Source organism: Pseudophryne corroboree, chromosome 1 (genome assembly GCF_028390025.1).
Source record: "Pseudophryne corroboree isolate aPseCor3 chromosome 1, aPseCor3.hap2, whole genome shotgun sequence".
In the NCBI taxonomy this organism is placed as follows: Eukaryota; Metazoa; Chordata; class Amphibia; order Anura; family Myobatrachidae; genus Pseudophryne; species Pseudophryne corroboree.
In genome coordinates, this window is record NC_086444.1 from 833,923,144 (window position 1) to 833,944,126 (window position 20,983).

At 45.2% G+C, this 20,983-nt stretch overlaps 1 protein-coding gene across 2 annotated transcripts in view; it reads right to left on the reverse strand.

Moving 5' to 3' along the window:
* Positions 1 to 20,983, reverse strand: part of AFF1 (ALF transcription elongation factor 1) — a 346,973-nt gene that overhangs the window by 46,696 nt on the left and 279,294 nt on the right. For both annotated transcript variants that reach the window (XM_063919866.1, XM_063919865.1), the window contains exons 13-16: positions 16,491 to 16,725; positions 14,400 to 14,494; positions 14,212 to 14,275; positions 2,160 to 2,296 (exon numbers count right to left, since the gene is read on the reverse strand). In XM_063919866.1, the coding sequence (XP_063775936.1) occupies positions 2,160 to 2,296; positions 14,212 to 14,275; positions 14,400 to 14,494; positions 16,491 to 16,725 (531 nt within the window). The remainder of the gene's footprint in view (positions 1 to 2,159; positions 2,297 to 14,211; positions 14,276 to 14,399; positions 14,495 to 16,490; positions 16,726 to 20,983) is intronic.

The following is a 20,983-nucleotide window of genomic DNA, read 5'->3' on the forward strand; positions in this document are numbered from 1 at the left end:
TAATCTCCCCAGTGGATAATTATTGCATTATTTCCAAATTCACCACTGGTACAAAGGTTTGCCTAGACAGGTGGCTCCCCCGAACCCGTTATCCCAGGTTGTCTTAACACGTGTATCTCTGTGTGACTCTCCCTTCGACATTTCTGGAGCGAGATATTTGCTTTGATTAATTCGGTCTTACACCTGTCCCTTACCCCCTCTCCGGCCATGGCCCTGCTCCACATTTTTTCTGCTGAGATACCACCTCATTAGAGATATCTGGTGGGGCATATTTGTATAGCTGCCAGGGCTGCATTGGCCCCCTCCTCTATCACTAGTCGCCAACAAAATTCAATTCCATTTTACTATGGAAACTGAGTTCATGCCTTACTCTCCTGCAGCCTCCTCCCCACAGGTGAAATGGAGAGCATGGCATGACTACGTCACTGCTGGAGGGGGTGTTTCGCCTTCCCCCTAACTGACTCGGCTTAAACTTCCGCTCTGTGCACCGGCTGTGCCTTACTAGCCCTGTGTCTATTACTGATTATCTGTTTATTGATATGTTTTCATGTTTTACCGGTGTTTATCTTTATCTGTATCTTTTTCCAAGATGACTTTGTATTTTTCCTATTGTATCTATATTGGATTGTTATATTTGACTTCTGACAATTTTGAAATTTGCATGTTTACATCCTGTTCCCTTGGTTCTATGTAGCCCCCCCACCCCATCCTTCTTTCTTTTTTCTTTCTGTACCCCTTCCAAAAAGAAATAAAAATTATTGATGGGAAAAAAAAATACAAGAAAAAAAGCTTTCTAACATTACATATCCTTTTTTCTTGTATTTTTAAGTAACTTTACAAATGATCATTGCTATTGGCTATACCAAGAAATCTGACCCATAGCACCTCTGGCCATATAGTCACACATGTGCTCACATTTAATTAGTATCAGTAGTGGCATGGGCGTAACTCTAGTGAGTGGAATTGGTGCCACTGCTATGTGGGGCCCAGGGGCTTAGGGGGCCTGGATCCAGGTTACAAACTTGCATACCAATTTCCCAGATTTGTCTGCTAAGCAATTTTGTCTGATCCATTGCCCATCCTGAAATGTGTGACATCACATTTTCAGTGAGATGAGTGTGTAGTGGATGTTAAAATGGTAAGGGTACACTGTAATGTGGCATAATATGAACTGGGGCCACTGTAATGTGTCACAATATGAACTAGAGAGCACTGTAATGGGTCAAAATCTGATCTGCTCATTAGAATGTAGAGAGCACTCTAATGTTACATAAGAACTGGGAACTGTAATGTGCCATAATTTGAACTGGAGGATACTGTAGTGTGCACAGTATGAACAGGGGACACTAATGTGGCATAATATGAAATGGGGACACGTCATAATGTGAATTGGGGATACTGCATGGCATAGTGGGTACTGGCAGCCCTACAATGTGACATCATATAAACTAGGGAACTGCTGTGGAGAAGTTTTTCTCAAGAAGCATTGGGACAGGTGCACTTGCTATATGTTGCTATGGGGCCCGCAATGTCCTGGTTATGCCCCTGATTAGTGACATATTCTGTCAGTTATAGAAACATCTCCAGTTTGCTCTACCAACTCCTTCCTGATGAAGTCCCTGCCTGGAAGAAACATGTGGGATATATTTTGCTTGTAATCAATGCTGGTACCTATCTGGGGTCACTCAGATAGATCAAAACAAGCTTATCTTGATGATGTTCCATACAAAGACAATAGAGGTAAGCACCTTTTTGCATAGCTCTGGTATGAGCACACACTTATTTATATGGCACTATTTCTTTATATACTGTATGCCACTACATTTTCTAAAATATCACACTAGCAGGCGCCTCTTTCTCCCTACCTTGACAGATTTAAAAAACAGGATCACAACTGGAATTTTGAGACTGGATGCCACCCTTGAATTTGGGCAGGTGTCCCATTGTTTGCTCTCCAGTTTAAAGGATAAAATGTATAGGTATTGCCTGTGATAGCCTACACTGGGCACTCTACACACCTATTCCTGTTTGACAACCAATTAGTAAAATCGGTTACTCATTACACCTCCATGTCTGTTGTTTTCCTTCTCTTTGTCAAGTCGATGACTTTCAGTCAAGCCTTTTTATCTGAAGCAGAAACTTTCACTTGTAACACTTACTTAATGAGATCAACGGTCTCAGCAAACATAGTGTAGGCAGACTTCGGCGCCTGTACATCTGCTTCCATTGCAATACCACACTCAATGAAAAACATGGCCGCATCCAAGTAGTTAAATGATTTCCCAATTTTATCTGCCTAAAATGATACACAAGAAAAACAAAACAATTAAAAACTTCCAAACAATGCAATGAAATGAAAAGCCATTCTTCCTAAATATTTTGCTTACACAAAAGGCATCATCCTTGCTCCTTAACGAATTTAGTCAGAAGCTACTGGCAAGTTAATTACTAATGTTTCCCAGTGGCATGCCAATATTGGTGTCGGAAACACAACACCATTTGTGGGATTTATGGGTAATCTCATAACTGTAATGAGAAGCTCAATAAAAGTAGTCACTTCCTTTGTAAATAATGTTGACGACTATTAGCAATATGTAGTCCCCTAATACACAGGTACTGCAGAGGATTTCAGCAACAGCAGAAAGGGAAATGGCAGATAGATCATTGCCCAAACCTACCCAGCACTGCACAAAGATTTGTCATCATTTCAGTTTATTATCAGCTCTTAAAGCCCATACACACTTGGCGAGAAAATGAGCAACGTTGCTAATTTCCCCCCTTCCTGAGCGACGTTGCCAATTTTCCCCCTTCCTGAGCGACGTTGCTCATTTTCCCCCTACCTGAGCAACGTTGCTCATTTTCCCCCTTCCTGAGCGACGTTGCTCATTTTCCCCCTTCCTGAGCAACGTTGCTCATTTCCCCCCTTCCTGAGCAACGTTGCTCATTTTCTCGGCAAGTGTGTATGCCGCCAGTGACGATCTATGTGCGGACCCGCGGGTTGGCAACGATCGTCGCTGTCGGCAGTGCATGCATGCTCTATCCGGACTGTCGTCCAGGAGCTACATGCATGGCCGACTGCCGCGTGAGGTCACTGAGCAGTCATATCGTTCAGTATGTACGGGCAGCCACCGTCTGCCCGGCCCGGGAGGGGAAACACTAGATGATGACGCTCACAAAGCAACGTCGTCTAGTGTGTATGGACCTTTACAGAAAAAAAAAAAGATACATATTTATTTTTAGGTGCAAAGGTTAATCCTGCATGTAAATAGACATAACGTGTCTAAAGGGTAGATGTATGAAGCCATGGAGAGAGAGAGAAAGTGGAAATGTTGCCCAAACAAACCAAACAGCTGCTGCCATTTCAAAAACTGCTAGATAAAAATTGAACTGGTTGTTTTGGACAACTTCTCTACTTTATCTCTCTCCAATGCTTGATACATTGTGTAGCTTTGCCACAAGAATAAGCACATTAGCCACATATTTCTTAACCAGTTGGTGCCGCTATTGTTGCGGACCAAGCTTTCACGGTACGACAAAACAGTACACAGCATGCAACGTCTCTGAATTACTGCCATATTCATGTACAGCTAAAAGCTCATACAAGGGAGTAGTTAATCTTTCTTGCAGGAATGTAAACAGTAGAGAGGGCAGACTGCCAGGAAACATATGGCAAACAGTCCCTATATCACGCAAGCAGCTTGTGAGGGGAAAAACATTTGGCTATACATTCTCTTTGAAAATATTTTCACGATTACCCAGTCTTTAAACCAGCAGCTCCTATTATTAAAAACAAGCTAGAGAAAACAGCATAATCCAATCCACACTGAACAGGTCAGCCTAATAGCAGTGGATTACATTATGTGCGACAAAAAAACCCAGAACTAAAAACCAAAACACTGTCCATTAACCTGAAGCAAAATAACAACTGGCTTTCCTCAGCAATTGTCTTCTGCTGAATCTGACAATATGTAGACTAGTAATAAAAGTAAAGTTTTAACATATTTCATATCCATCAAGTGTGCCCCAACATAGGGGGTCATTCCGAGTTGATCGCTAGCTGCATTCGTTCGCTGTGCAGCGATTAGGCAAAAAAATGGCACTTCTGCGCATGCGTATGCGGCGCAATGCGCACGTGCGACGTACTATTACAACGAACGCTGTAGTTTCACACAGGGTCTAGCGAAGCATTTCAGTCGCACTGCTGGCCGCAGAGTGATTGACATGAAGTGGGCGTTTCTGGGTGTCAACTGACCGTTTTCAGGGAGTGTTCGGACAAACGCAGGCGTGGCAGGAAAAACGCAGGCGTGGCTGGGCGAACGCAGGGCGTGTTTGTGACGTCAAAACAGGAACTGAACAGTCTGAAGTGATAGCAAGCGCTGAGTAGGTTTAGAGCTACTCAGAAACTGCACAAAAAAAACTTTGTAGCCGCTCTGCGATCCTTTCATTCACACTTCTGCTAAGCTAAAATACACTCCCAGTGGGCGGCGGCATAGCGTTTGCACGGCTGCTAAAAACTGCTAGCGAGCGAACTCGGAATGACCACCATAGAGTCTTTCTTTTTTCTTTATACACTAGAATCTGACAATGTGCTCAGATTTAAAAACAAAACAAAAATTTAAGCGCTTAAAATATCATTTTGGGATCTATGTACTAAGTCTTGGAAAGAAATAAAGCAACAATCAACTCCTAACTGCCATGTTACAGGCTCTGGGGTCTATGTACTAAGCCTTAGAGACATATAGTGGATAGAGATAAACTACAGTACCAACCAATCAGCTCCTAACTGCCATGATACAGGTTCTCTATATGAAAAATGACAGGAGCTGGTTGGCTGGTACTGTAGTTGATCTTTCCCCTCGGCTTAGTAAATAGACCCCACAGTTTCAATTCAAATAGATGTTTTACTGCTGGACTAAGGATACATAAAAGCCATGTGCATTAAAGGGTAATACAAGAAGTGTCACATATTGAGTGGGCTTTTCATGCAAGGCAATATCTTTATTTGATAATTTGCCTACTTGCAGACATGTGCTCCATGCTAAAATTGTAGCTACAGCAACCATGCATTAGTTTTAGAAAATAGTAGGCAGAAATTTGCCAATGGCACTCTCCTGGATAAATATAAATAATACCCCTTTTTCACTGACATGAAATTCCTGGGTTTTTGCATATAAACATGCACTAACCCAGGATTTTGTCAGTGGCTACAGCTCTACCCAGGTCTAGCCAGGGTTTTTACCGAGAACCTGGGTGAGCTGCAGTGAAAACAGCTTCCCCATATGGTCCAGACTGTTCCGGATTTTACCCCATCCCTGCTTACCATGCCGGGAGGCTGTAATGTCTCTAGTGTGGCAGCATCCTCCAGAACCCGCCCCGCTTGTCAGCAGTTGCACACCGGTCAGCCAGGGCGCTGTTCTCTGAGTTTTGCAGCACTTGGAGATGATGTCACCCGGGTGCAGTATGAACGCTGCCGACCCGGGTATATCCCAGGTCGGCACTGCAGTGGAAACGGGGTTAATGTCAGGTTTGACCTGGCTTGGAACAGTGTTCCAAATCACAGATCAGACCCGATATTTTGTTGGTAAAGGGGTAAAACACTACCTTAAAAATTCTGAGTTTTTGAACATAAACGCACATCAACCTGGGATTTTGGTAGGTGTGAATGCAAACTACCCATGAAGAAGTCCTGGCTCCCCAACCCTGCTCTTTACCAGGATCGTGGCTGAGACCCAGGAATTTGGCGGCTTTTAAACCCGGCAAGTTCCTGAATCAACGTGTGGAAGGGGTATGCAAGGACCAGTTGCAACTTCTACAGAGAAATCCTGTGATGTCACAAAGATTGCCCCAGCTAAAGGCAGTACCAGGGCAGACTTATAGCATTTCTTTCCTGCCTGCTAGCACCATATAAACCAAGCCTTTTTCTCCCCAGAATCCTTTAGTGCTTTCAAAACCCCCCACAAAATAAGGTCTCCTCAAATGATAAAATAACAATATAAACTAAGTGAAAGGAAAACAAGCTATAACTTACAGCAAATCATTCCTCTTAAAACAAACTACATGTAAAAAGAACTACACATACACTTGGTAGAGCTAGTGCTTTGCATATAAAAGGTATAATACTGGGCTTGCACTAAATGTGTAAACGTTATAAAGAGCTAAATCGTAAATCGCTAAAAAGTATTTATCCTAAAATTAAAATGTAAAAAATAGATTTACTCTAATATGTCTCGGAAAGAATGTTTCTCTGAGAAACACAACATGACATTTAATTAAAATGCAAAGGGCACACCTCACATACAAAAACTTGGCTTGATCGTGAAGGTAAGAAAACCTTCCAAAAATATAGAAAAGATGACTGTTCCATTTATATTAACAGGGTTTTAGGGTTTATGTCAGCAAAAGAACATGTATCCTCTTCCACTTCTGCACTAAATTTGCATTCCATGGCTTTATAGTCCAGGAATAAAGATGGGACACCAAAGGTTAAAGCATTCTGCTGTGTGGTGCAGTTAGGGTAGGACTGGGAATACCTGAGGCCAAATTCCACTGAACAGTTCTGAGAATGTTGCTGGTCTCTAGCAAATAGCACTAACCTAAATTATTGCAGTGCAGCGAGACAGAACAGGACGGCTTGGCATACAGAGGCAACTGTAGTCTGTCACCAGTGAAATGTAATAGGACAGATCTATCACACATGATTCACATGCTGCATGTGTGTGACTGGGGTGTCAGTGTGGCAGTATATCTGTCTATCTATATCAGCCTTATGGGGGTGGGAGTCAGATATAACATTTGCAGAGAGAGTTAGATTTGGGAGGATTATTATGTTTCTGTGCAGGGTAAATACTGGATGCTTTATTTTTACACTGCAATTTAGATTTCAGTTTGAACACACCCCACCCATATCAAACTCTCTCTGCACATGTTATATCTGCCTCCCCCCGCCACCCCGCAGAGCATATGGTTTTGCCCAACTGCTAACAAATTTGCTGCTGCGATCAACTCTGAATTAGGCCCTTATAGTACTTATTAGGGGGACATTTACTAAGCAGAGATAAGAGCGGAGAAGTGAGCCAGTGGAGAAGTTGCCCATGGCAACCAATCAGCACTGAAGTAACATCTGTAATTTGCATACTATAAAATTATACAGAGCTGCTGATTGGTTGCCATGGGCAACATCTCCACTGGCTCACTTCTCTGCTCTTATCACTGCTTAGTAAATGTCCCCGAGTGTAGTTTTAGGACAGAGAGAAATAAATATAAGTTAGGCTGCCACAAACCCTGAAGATGGTTCTCTGCCAGAATAGGACCCTAAAGGATTACGAATAGAACAAATGTATCAACAGGAAAGTCTACATTTTTTAAGTTTTAATGCTTTTAAGATATGTGTTTTAAAATAAGATTTTACTTACCGATAAATCTATTTCTCGTAGTCCGTAGTGGATGCTGGGACTCCGTCAGGACCATGGGGATTAGCGGCTCCGCAGGAGACAGGGCACAAAAATAAAAGCTTTAGGACTAGGTGGTGTGCACTGGCTCCTCCCCCTATGACCCTCCTCCAAGCCTCAGTTAGGATACTGTGCCCGGACGAGCGTACACAATAAGGAAGGATTTTGAATCCCGGGTAAGACTCATACCAGCCACACCAATCACACCGTACAACTTGTGATCTGAACCCAGTTAACAGTATGACAAACGTAGGAGCCTCTGAACAGACGGCTCACAACAATAACAACCCGATTTTTTTGTAACAATAACTATGTACAAGTATTGCAGACAATCCGCACTTGGGATGGGCGCCCAGCATCCACTACGGACTACGAGAAATAGATTTATCGGTAAGTAAAATCTTATTTTCTCTGACGTCCTAGTGGATGCTGGGACTCCGTAAGGACCATGGGGATTATACCAAAGCTCCCAAACGGGCGGGAGAGTGCGGATGACTCTGCAGCACCGAATGAGAGAACTCCAGGTCCTCTTTAGCCAGGGTATCAAATTTGTAGAATTTTACAAACGTGTTCTCCCCCGACCACGTAGCTGCTCGGCAGAGTTGTAATGCCGAGACCCCTCGGGCAGCCGCCCAAGATGAGCCCACCTTCCTTGTGGAATGGGCCTTGATAGATTTAGGCTGTGGCAGGCCTGCCACAGAATGTGCAAGTTGAATTGTGCTACAAATCCAACGAGCAATCGTCTGATTAGAAGCAGGAGCACCCAGCTTGTTGGGTGCATACAGTTTAAACAGCGAGTCAGATTTTCTGACTCCAGCCGTCCTTGAAATATATATTTTCAATGCCCTGACAACGTCCAGCAACTTGGAATCCTCCAAATCGCTAGTAGCCGCAGGCACCACAATAGGCTGGTTCAGGTGAAACGCTGAAACCACCTTAGGCAGAAACTGAGGACGCGTCCGCAGTTCTGCCCTGTCCGAATGGAAAATCAGATATGGGCTTTTATACGATAAAGCCGCCAATTCTGACACTCTCCTGGCTGAAGCCAGGGCCAGTAGCATGGTTACTTTCCATGTAAGATATTTCAAATCCACCGATTTGAGTGGCTCAAACCAATGGGATTTGAGAAAATCCAAAACTACATTAAGATCCCACGGAGCCACTGGGGGCACAACCGGGGGCTGTATATGTAGTACTCCTTTTACAAAAGTCTGGACTTCAGGAACTGAAGCCAATTCTTTCTGGAAGAAAATCGACAGGGCCGAAATTTGAACCTTAATGGACCCTAATTTGAGGCCCATAGACAATCCTGTTTGCAGGAAATGTAGGAATCGACCCAGTTGAAATTCCTCCGTCGGGGCCTTCCTGGCCTCACACCACGCAACATATTTTCTCCAAATGCGGTGATAATGTTGTGCAGTCACCTCCTTCCTGGCTTTTACCAGGGTAGGGATGACCTCTTCCGGAATGCCTTTTTCCCTTAGAATTCGGCGTTCAACCGCCATGCCGTCAAACGCAGCCGCGGTAAGTCTTGGAATAGACACGGTCCCTGCTGAAGCAGGTCCCGTCTTAGAGGTAGAGGCCACGGATCTTCCGTGAGCATCTCCTGAAGTTCCGGGTACCAAGTTCTTCTTGGCCAATCCGGAGCCACGAGTATCGTTCTTACTCCCCTTTGCCGTATAATTCTCAGCACTTTTGGTATGAGAGGCAGAGGAGGAAACACATACACTGACTGAAACACCCACGGTGTTACCAGAGCGTCCACAGCTCTTGCCTGAGGGTCTCTTGACCTGGCGCAATACCTGTCCAGTTTTTTGTTGAGGCGGGACGCCATCATATCCACCTTTGGTTTTTCCCAACGGTTCACAATCATGTGGAAGACTTCTGGATGAAGTCCCCACTCTCCCGGGTGTAGATCGTGTCTGCTGAGGAAGTCCGCTTCCCAGTTGTCCACTCCCGGAATGAACACTGCTGACAGTGCTATCACATGATCTTCCGCCCAGCGAAGAATCCTTGCAGCTTCTGCCATTGCCCTCCTGCTTCTTGTGCCGCCCTGTCTGTTTACGTGGGCGACTGCCGTGATGTTGTCCGACTGGATCAACACCGGCTGACCCTGAAGCAGGGGTTTTGCCAGGCTTAGAGCATTGTAAATCGCTCTTAGCTCCAGTATATTTATGTGAAGAGACATCTCCAGGCTTGACCACACTCCCTGGAAGTTTCTTCCCTGTGTGACCGCTCCCCAGCCTCTCAGACTGGCATCCGTGGTCACCAGGACCCAGTCCTGTATGCCGAATCTGCGGCCCTCTAACAGATGAGCACTCTGCAACCACCACAGAAGAGACACCCTTGTCCGTGGAGACAAAGTTATCCGCTGATGCATCTGCAGATGCGATCCGGACCATTTGTCCAGCAGATCCCACTGAAAAGTTCGTGCGTGGAATCTGCCGAATGGAATCGCTTCGTAAGAAGCCACCATTTTTCCCAGGACTCTTGTGCATTGATGCACAGACACTTTTCCTGGTTTTAGGAGGTTCCTGACAAGTTCGGATAACTCCCTGGCTTTCTCCTCCGGAAGAAACACCTTTTTCTGAACCGTGTCCAGAATCATTCCCAGGAACAGCAGACGTGTCGTCGGGGTCAATTGAGATTTTGGAAAATTCAGAATCCACCCGTGCTGTTGCAGCACTACTTGGGTTAGTGCTACTACGTCCCCCAGCTGTTCTCTGGACCTTGCCCTTATCAGGAGATCGTCCAAGTAAGGGATAATTAATACGCCTTTTCTTCGCAGAAGAAACATCATTTCGGCCATTACCTTGGTAAAGACCCGAGGTGCCGTGGACAATCCAAACGGCAGCGTCTGAAACTGATAATGACAGTTTTGCACCACGAACCTGAGGTACCCTTGATGTGAAGGGCAAATTGGGACATGCAGGTAAGCTTCCTTGATGTCCAGGGACACCATAAAGTCCCCTTCTTCCAGATTCGCTATCACTGCTCTGAGTGACTCCATCTTGAACTTGAATTTTTGTATGTACAGGTTCAAAGATTTCAGATTTAGAATAGGTCTTACCGAGCCGTCCGGCTTCGGTACCACAAATAGTGTGGAATAATACCCCTTTCCCTGTTGTAGGAGGGGTACCTTGACTATCACCTGCTGAGAATACAGCTTGTGAATGGCTTCCAATACCGTCGCCCTGTCTGAGGGAGACGTTGGCAGAGCAGACTTTAGGAACCGGCGAGGGGGAGACTTCTCGAATTCCAACCTGTAACCCTGAGATACTACCTGCAGGATCCAGGGGTCCACCTGTGAGTGAGCCCACTGTGCGCTGAAATTCTTGAGTCGACCCCCCACCGCCCCTGAGTCCGCTTGTAAAGCCCCAACGTCATGCTGAGGGCTTTGCAGAAGCCGGGGAGGGCTTCTGCTCCTGGGAGGGAGCTGCTTGGTGCACTCTCTTACCCTTTCCTTTGCCTCGGGGCAGATATGACTGTCCTTTTGCCCGCTTGTTCTTATAGGAACGAAAGGACTGCGGCTGAAAAGACGGTGTCTTTTTCTGTTGGGAGGGGACCTGAGGTAAAAAGGTGGATTTCCCGGCTGTTGCCGTGGCCACCAAATCCGATAGACCGACCCCAAATAATTCCTCCCCTTTATACGGCAATACTTCCATATGCCGTTTGGAATCCGCATCACCTGACCACTGTCGCGTCCATAAACTTCTTCTGGCAGATATGGACATCGCACTTGCTCTCGATGCCAGAGTGCAAATATCCCTCTGAGCATCTCGCATATAAAGAAAAGCATCCTTTAATTGCTCTATAGTCAATAAAATACTGTCCCTATCCAGGGTATCAATATTTTCAGTCAGGGAATCCGACCAAACCACCCCAGCACTGCACATCCATGCAGAGGCGATGGCTGGTCGCAGTATAACACCAGTATGAGTGTATATACTTTTCAGGGTAGTTTCCAGCCTCCTATCAGCTGGATCCTTGAGGGCGGCCGTTTCAGGAGACGGTAACGCCACTTGTTTTGATAAGCGTGTGAGTGCCTTATCCACCCTAGGGGGTGTTTCCCAGCGCGCCCTAACCTCTGGCGGGAAAGGATATAATGCCAATAACTTCTTTGAAATTAGCAGTTTTCTATCGGGGTTAACCCACGCTTCATCACACACTTCATTCAATTCCTCTGATTCAGGAAAAACTACAGGAAGTTTTTTCAGACCCCACATAATACCCCTTTTTGTGGTACTTGCAGTATCAGAGATATGCAAAGCCTCCTTCATTGCCGTGATCATATAACGTGTGGCCCTACTGGAAAATACGTTTGTTTCTTCACCGTCGACACTAGATTCGGTGTCCGTGTCTGGGTCTGTGTCGACCGACTGAGGTAAAGGGCGTTTTACAGCCCCTGACGGTGTCTGAGACGCCTGGACAGGTACTAACTGGTTTGCCGGCCGTCTCATGTCGTCAACTGATTTTTGTAACGTGCTGACATTATCACGTAATTCCATAAACAAAGCCATCCATTCCGGTGTCGACTCCCTAGGGGGTGACATCACCATTACCGGCAATTGCTCCGCCTCCACACCAACATCGTCCTCATACATGTCGACACACACGTACCGACACACAGCAGACACACAGGGAATGCTCTTATCGAAGACAGGACCCCACTAGCCCTTTGGGGAGACAGAGGGAGAGTTTGCCAGCACACACCCAAGCGCTATAAATATATAGGAACAACCCTACAGAAGTGTTGTTTCCTTTATAGCAGCTTAATATATCAATATCGCCAAAAAAGTGCCCCCCCTCTCTGTTTTTTTACCCTGTTTCTGTAGTGCAGTGCAGGGGAGAGTCCTGGGAGCCTTCCTCGCAGCGGAGCTGTACAGGAAAATGGCGCTGTGTGCTGAGGAGATAGGCCCCGCCCCCTATTTCGGCGGGCTCTTCTCCCGGTGTTTGTGAGACCTGGCAGGGGTTAAATACATCCATATAGCCCCACGGGCTATATGTGATGTATTTTTAGCCAGAACAAGGTATTATCATTGCTGCCCAGGGCGCTCCCCCCCCAGCGCCCTGCACCCTCAGTGACCGCTGGTGTGAAGTGTGCTGACAACAATGGCGCACAGCTGCAGTGCTGTGCGCTACCTCATGAAGACTGAAAAGTCTTCTGCCGCCGGTTTCTGGACCTCTTCACTTTTCGGCATCTGCAAGGGGGTCGGCGGCGCGGCTCCGGGACCGGACTCCATGGCTGGGCCTGTGTTCGATCCCTCTGGAGCTAATGGTGTCCAGTAGCCTAAGAAGCCAATCCATCCTGCACGCAGGTGAGTTCACTTCTTCTCCCCTAAGTCCCTCGTTGCAGTGAGCCTGTTGCCAGCAGGACTCACTGAAAATAAAAAACCTAATAACTTTTTCTAAGCAGCTCTTTAGGAGAGCCACCTAGATTGCACCCTGCTCGGACGGGCACAAAAACCTAACTGAGGCTTGGAGGAGGGTCATAGGGGGAGGAGCCAGTGCACACCACCTAGTCCTAAAGCTTTTATTTTTGTGCCCTGTCTCCTGCGGAGCCGCTAATCCCCATGGTCCTGACGGAGTCCCAGCATCCACTAGGACGTCAGAGAAATAAACTTAATGAATGCTTATTTGGTTGTACCAGGAAATTATTTTGTTGTACAAAGAAATTGTGATTACTAAGGACTATATTAGTCGGCAATAAGAGCCATACTCTATATAGGCGCCCCTGCTGATACATTTGTTTATTTTATATATATATATATATATATATATATATATATCTATCCTTCCAGTGTGTGCCGGCACTTAAATCTAACAATCAGCATACTCCGGTGCCAGTTAGAGCAAGGTAATAGCAATCCAATTGAAAACGGCACTCGGAGATCACAAATCATATGAAGAGATTTAATTCATGGCATTAACGTTTCGGGGCGGCAAGCCCCGTCCTCAGAATGGACAGAAATACTGTCCATTTCTGTCCATTCTGAGGACGGGGCTTGCCGCCCCGAAACGTTAATGCCATGAATTAAATCTCTTCATATGATTTGTGATCTCCGAGTACCGTTTTCAATTGGATTGCTATATATATATATATATATATATATATATATATATACATACACACACACACACATACAGGTTGAGTACCCCTTATCCAAAATGCTTGGACAGTAGCATTTTGGATATCGGATTTTTCCGTATTTTGGAATAATTGCATACCAAAATGAGATATCAAGGCAATGGGACGTAAGTCTAAGCACAGAATACATTTATGTTTCATATACACCTTACATACACAGCCTGAAGGTCATTCTAGCAAATATTTTTAATAACTTTGTGCATTAAATTAAGTGTGTGTACAGTCACACAATTCATTTATGTTTCTTATATACCTTATACACACAGCCTGAAGGTCATTTAATACAATATGTTTAATAACTTTGTGTATTAAACAAAGTTTCTGTATATTGATCCATCAGAAAACAAAGGTTTCACTATCTCACTCTCACTCAAAAAATTCCGTATTTCGGAATATTTGAATATGGGATACTCAACCTGTATAGTGGAAAATATTAAATCAGCACGTTGATTATATGATAGGTGCGTGACACCAGGTATATATATTTTGCTATCGAGTGCCGCTTTCTATTTTCAAATATACTGTCTGCTACTGCGGTCTGAAGAGAGCACTCAGGTTAGTTGGGGGTGTGTGTCAGCATTCACTATGATCAGAGTTCAGGTGTAAAACACTCACCATGGCATCAGCTTTGTGTTTTAGCTTCTTGGCCTCCTTCATGTAATATTCTGGTGAATGTAACCTAAAAGAAAGCAGGGAATAGAGGAGAACTTAAACATACAATTCGTGCAGGTTCCAGGATACAAAGATTACTGTTAGGGCAAGTTTCGCTAAGCATACTGAGAAATAAGAACACAACAACGTACTTTTCTTCAAACTTCAGCTGAGGTCTTGTTGGCTTGGCATTACCATTTGGCAAAGAAGGCACTGGGAAAGGATTTGTGTTATTTTCTGTAGAACCCTGGAAATTTTTATAAAAAATTTAGTTCATAACTGTTAAGAAAAAGTACTATTATGTGCTACTATAAGCTGTATAACAATTGTTTTCAAACTCAGCAAATACCGGACTTAAAAATGTAAACACGAATATATAAAATATTGTCGTTAATAGTGCACGAAAACCTGTACAATCCCCGATAGAACGCCTACATTTTATTGTGGCTGGTATGCTCACCAGTTGACATATCAACAGCCTTATCTCAGCTACAATCGGTTCCTATTACACTCCTTAGGTCTGTGAATCTCAATCACTTAATTACCGTTCATGATTAATGGTTATGAACAACAGCGGTTGCACTCCTGGGGCTGCTGGGCAAACCAAAATAAGCAGAGGGGAGGCCGTATAAAATATAACCTTAACTGTACCTGTACATGTTTCTTTTTAAAACTGCAGGGTGTACCTGCCTACCTCCCAGACCCCCATTGGCTAGTTACACAGGAGTCGGGCGCGGGGGGGGGCGATACAGAAGGAGGTGCTGATTTCTCTGTCCTGACAGATGCGGCTGTGATGCACAGTGCTGGCCCCTGGGGAGCTTACGTTCCTGCAGAAACCCACCAGTATTAAATAACAACATTTACAGGTACAGTTAGGCTTATGTTGTATCCAGCCTCCCCTCTGCTTATTTTGGTTTGCTCTGGAGCCCCAGGGGAGCAGTTGCCACTGGGTATAATTGCACCTAAATAAATGGTTATGTAACATAGCATTGCTTGCCTTGTATATTTATTTTCTACCTATAAAGTGTACCAGGACAGGATCATCGTCTTTCTTTGTCTCTTATTTTAAAACAAAACAAAAACACTTATGTGCTGTATTAAATTGTAGTACAATTGCTTTTTGTCATCCGCAGGGCCCACTGGTAAATATATTATTGGAAAATAAATCACTGCTTGGACATATCTGAATGAGAGATTTCTTAATTTCTCAGAAGCACAAAAAAAATTAAAATAAATTGGTGGCAGCACCCAGCACCACCATCATCAATGCAAGTTATGAGAAGTACACAAACCATATGCTTAGCTACAATCCTAGCAGAAATACACTGATCTTTACAGACGGCCTAGTGTAAGGTAACCATTACTTGCCCAAAGTAAACATTGCTTCCCACTATTTGTATCTAAAGAGCCCTACACATTTAACGATCCGCCGCCGAGCTGCCCAACGGCGGATACGGCCGAAGGGCGACCAGGCGGCGGGGGGGCAGTGAAGTTACTTCACTCCCCCGTCACAAGGCTCCATAGAAGTGCAGGCAAATATGGACGAGATCGTCCATATTGGCCTGCATGCACAGCCAACGGGGCACTAGCGATGAACGAGCGCGGGGCCGCGCATCATTCATCGCTGGTGTCTCAACACTCAAAGATATGAACGGTATCTCGTTCAATAATGAACGAGATCGTTCATATCTTTGAGTGATATCGCCCAGTGTGTAGGGCCTATAAGATGCAAAACTAGAGGTCAGTCAACATACTGGCACTTTAGATTGCTGTTCTACAGTGTCTTCTCGGCATGTCTAATCCAAATAGAAAAGTACACGTCACAAAATCACATTGTTAAATTGTCACTTTATGCAAATTTACCATTGATATTCCAATATGTCTCATAACCAGATAAGGATTAATAACTTTATTGAGTATTAAGAATTGTGAACAATTAGGAGTTGATTTATCAAGCTTTGGAGAGATATAAACTGGAGAGACAGTTAAAGTACCAATCAGTGTATATCATTTTACAGGCTGTGCTCGGAAAATGACAATGAGTACTGTATTTTAGCTCTCGCCAAGGGCTTGATACATCATCCCCTTAGAGAGCAACAAATGCAAGACTGCGTTCTGTATGTACATACACAAACGCACATTTCTCGTTATGTCAGAATTAGCATAGCCTACCAGGCAGTAATCACTGCCAAAAAGGCAGCCGAGCGATAAGAAATAGCTCCCAGTTCCATCAATATACATACCTTGTTGCTCTTTGTATGTTCCATGTTCTTTTCTTCCACCTTCCTTTGCTTGGGAGTAGTTGGTTTTTTACTAGTACTGCTACTCAGCGTGGACTGCTGGCTACAGGTGCTGGTCTCACTTGGGCGCCTCTTCTGTCCCACCTTCTCAGATTTCTTATGTGTGTGCTGAGTGGGAGACATTGCTTTCTGATGCCGATGTTCCTTATCATTTTCCTCACAAGTGGTTTTAGGTACCCTGGAAAATAGGATTTGAATTACCTACCAGTAAATCCTTTTCTCGTAGTCCGTAGAGGATGCTGGGGTCCATTTTAGTACCATCGGGTATAGACTGTTCCGCAAGAGCCTTTCGGCACTTTAAGACTTTTCAACAGTGTGAACTGGCTCCTCCCTCTATGCCCCTCCTCCAGACCTCAGTATAGGAACTGTGCCCCAGGAGACGGACAACTTCGAGAGAAGAATTTACATTAAACTAGTGGCGAGATTCACACCAGCTCACACCATACCAAAAACATGCCGCCTAACATGGCTTTCAACATAACCCATGCTAACTTGCTTGCATAATGCAACAGCTGTGAACATCTTAACACATGAGAACCTGTGTAAAAAGATAAAACGTAATTCTGCAGGAAAAATGAGCACTCGGCGGGCACCCAGCATCCTCTACGGACTACGAGAAAAGGATTTACCGGTAGGTCATTAAAATCCTACTTTCTTTTACGTCCTAGAGGATGCTGAGGTCCATTTTAGTACCATGGGGATGTACCAAATCTCCCAGTACGGGCAGGAAAGTACTAATGTTCCTGTAGAACTGACTGACCAAACTGAAGGACATCAGCAGCCAAGGTGTCAAACCTGTAAAACTTAGCAAACGTGTTTGCCCCTGACCAAGTAGCTGCTCGGCAAATTTGCAACGCCGAGACACCCCGGGGCAGCCGCCCAGGAAGAACCCACTTTCCTTGTAGAGTGGGCCTTTACCGAACTCGGTAACGGCAATCCTGCTGTGGAATAACCGTGCTGATTGGTACCTCTGATCCAGCGTGCAATAGTCTACTTAGAAGCAGGACCCCAATCTTGTTGGGGTCATAGAGGACAAACAAAGATTCTGTTTTCCTTATCCGAGCCGTTCTTGCAACATAAGTCTTCAACGCTCTGACGACATCCAAGGACTTTTGAAACGGCTGAGATGTCAGAAGCCACTGGCACCACCACAGGTTGGTTGATATGGAAATAATACACAACCTTTGGAAGAAAATGCTGACGCGTCCGCAGTTCAGCTCTATCTTCATGAAAAATCAAATAAGGACTCTTGTGTGACAGAGCCCCTAATTCAGACACTCGTCTGCCTTAGGCCAAGGCCAACAGCATGACCACTTTCCAAGTAAGAAACTTCAACTCTACCTCTTGTAGAGGCTCAAACCAGTCCGATTTAAGGAACTGCAACACCACATTACGATCCCATGGCGCCGCAGGAGGCACAAAGGGAGGTTGGATGCGCAGAACCCCCTTCACGAACGTCTGGACCTCAGGAAGGGAAGCCAACTGTTTCTGAAACAAAATGGACAAGGCCAAAATCTGGACCTTGATAGACCCCAATCTCAAGCCAGCATCCACACCCGCCTGTAGAAATAGGAGAAGACGTCCTAATTTAAACTCCACCGCAGGAGACTTCTTGGATTCACACCAAGATACATATTTTCTCCACATACGATGGTAATGTTTGGACATTACCCCTTTCCTGGCCAGAATAAGTGTGGGAAGGACTTCATTGAAAATACCCTTACGGGCTAGGATCTGGTGCTCAACAGCCATGTCGTCAAACACAGCCGCGGTAAGTCTTGATAAACAAACGGCCCCTACTGAAGCAGGTCCTCGCGAAGAGGAAGAGGCTGAGGATCTTCCAGTAATAACCCCTGAAGATCTGGATACCAAGCCCTCCTTGGCCAGTCTGGAGCAATGAGAATTGCTCGAACCCTTGCTCTTCTGATGATCATGAGAACTTTTGGTATTAGTGGAAGTGGAGGGAACAGATACACCGACTGAAACACCCACTGGGTCACCAGTGCATCCACTGCTATTGCTTGTGGGTCTCTCGACCTGGAACAATATTTCTGAAGCTTCTTGTCGAGACGTGATGCCATCATATCTACTTGAGGAACGCCCCAACAATCTGCTACCTCTGCAAAGACTTCTGGGTGGAAGCCCCATTCTCCTGGATGGAGATCGTGTCTGCTGAGGAAGTCTGCTTCCCAGTTGTCCACTACCAGAATGAAAATTGCCGACAGAGCTTTTTGCATGTCTTTCTGCCCAGAGGAATATCTTTGTCACCTCTGCCATTGCCGCTCTGCTTTTTGTTCCGCCCTGGCGGTTTATGTAAGCTACTGCCGTTACATTGTCTGACTGGATCTGTATGGGACAACAAGGTGTGCCACTTGATGAAGGATGTTGTACACAGCTCTCAATTCTAGAATGTTTATGTGAAGGAGTACTTCTTGACTTGACCATCGTCCTTGGAAGCTTTCCTCTTGCGTGACTGCTCCCCATCCTCGGAGGCTTGCACCTGTGGTCACCAGGATCCAAGTCTGAATCCCGAACCTGCGTCCCTCCAGGAGGGGAGAACTTTGAAGCCACCACAAGAGTGAAATACTGGCTTTTGTTGACAGGATTATCCTCCGGTGCATGTGTAGGTGCGATCCGGACCAGTTGTCCAGTAGGTCCCATTGGAACACCCTGGCGTGGAATTGGCCAAATTGTAGAGCCTCGTAGGCCGCTACCATCTTCCCCAGCAGGCGGATGCACTGATGAATCGATACGCGTGCTGGTTTTAAAACTTTGAAGCACCGTCAGGGAAAGTGCAATGTTCTGCACTAGTTTCTCCCTGGATCTCTCTTTTATGAGGAGATCGTCCAAGTATGGGATGACTGACTCCTTTCTTGCGAAGAAGAACCATCATCTCTGCCATCACCTTGGTGAATATTCTCGGAGCCATGGAGAGCCCGAAGGCAATGTTTGGAACTGTCAGTTCTGCACCGCAAACCTCAGGTATGCCTGATGCGGCGGGTAGATGGGAACATGTAAATAAGCATCTTTAATGTCCATCGATACCAGAAATTCCTATTCCTCCAAGCTGGAGATCACCACTCTCAGGGATTCCATCTTGAATTTCAACCTTTTCAAATAAAGGTTCAGAGTCTTTAGGTTTAAAATCGGTCTGACCGAGCCACCCGGTTTCAGCACTACAAACAGGCTTGAATAAAACCCTTTTTTCTGTTGTGACACAGGAACTAAGGAAATTACATTGTCTTCACATAATTTCTGTATTGCGTTCAGCACTTTTGCTCTGTCCTGAACAGAAGCTGGTAAGGCTGATTTGAAAAATCGGCATGGGGGAAGGTCCTGAAATTCCAATTTGTACCCTTGGGATACTATCTGCAATACCCAAGGATCCAGATCTGAGTGAACCCAGACCTGGCTGAAAGACAGTAGACGTGCCCCCACACGATCGTACTCCCGCAGGGGAGCCCCAGCGTCATGCTGAGGTTTTAGCAGAAGTAGCTGTTGACTTCTGCTCCTGCGTGCCTGATGGTGTTGTAGATTTTTTACCTCTTCCTCGACCTCTTCCTGCAAGAAGGGGGTACCCTTTGCCTTATTGGACTTGTTGGGCCGAAAGGATTGCATCGTATGAGAATGAAATCCTTTCCTAGGTGGAGCAGCTGCGGAAGGCAGAAATGCTGACTTGCCTGATGTAGTTGTTGAAATCATGGCCTCCAGCTTGTCTCCAAAGAGGGCTTCTCCATTGTAAGGAAGCGCCTCAATATTCTTTTTTGATTCCGCATCAGCATTCCATTGGCGGATCCACAGCGTCCTGCGGGCTGAAGTCGCCATAGCGGAGGATCTTGAACTCAGCAACCCAATATCCTTCATAGCTTCAACTAAGTAACCTGCAGCATCTTTGATATGGCCGAGAGTTAGGACTATTTCATCCCTGTTAACTGTGTCTATGTTAACAAGCAAGTTGTCAGATCATTTTTCCACAGCGTTACCTACCCACGCACAAGCAATGGTGGGCCTGAGCACAGTTCCGTTAGCCGTATATATGGATTTTAGGGTTGTTTCTAATTTACGGTCAGCTGGATCTTTTACAGAGGCTGAACCAGGGGCAGGCAAAACAATTTTCTTAGACAGCCGAGAAACTGAGGTGTCTATCATTGGGGGTGTCTCCCATTTGTGCCTGTCTTCCTCAGGGAAAAAGTACACTACACGTATCCTTCTGGGAAGGGTACATTTCTTCTCTGGGTTAGCCCAGGATTCTTCAAAGAACGCATTCAAATCTTTTGAAGGAGGAAAAGTCACAACCTGCTTTTTATTTAAATTAAAATAATGCTTTTCCTCAGGGACCAGTGTTGTTTCAGGAAACTCCAACACGTCCTTTATAGTGACTATCATACATTGTATGCTTTTGGCTAATTTGGGGTCTACCCCTCTCAAATCCCCAG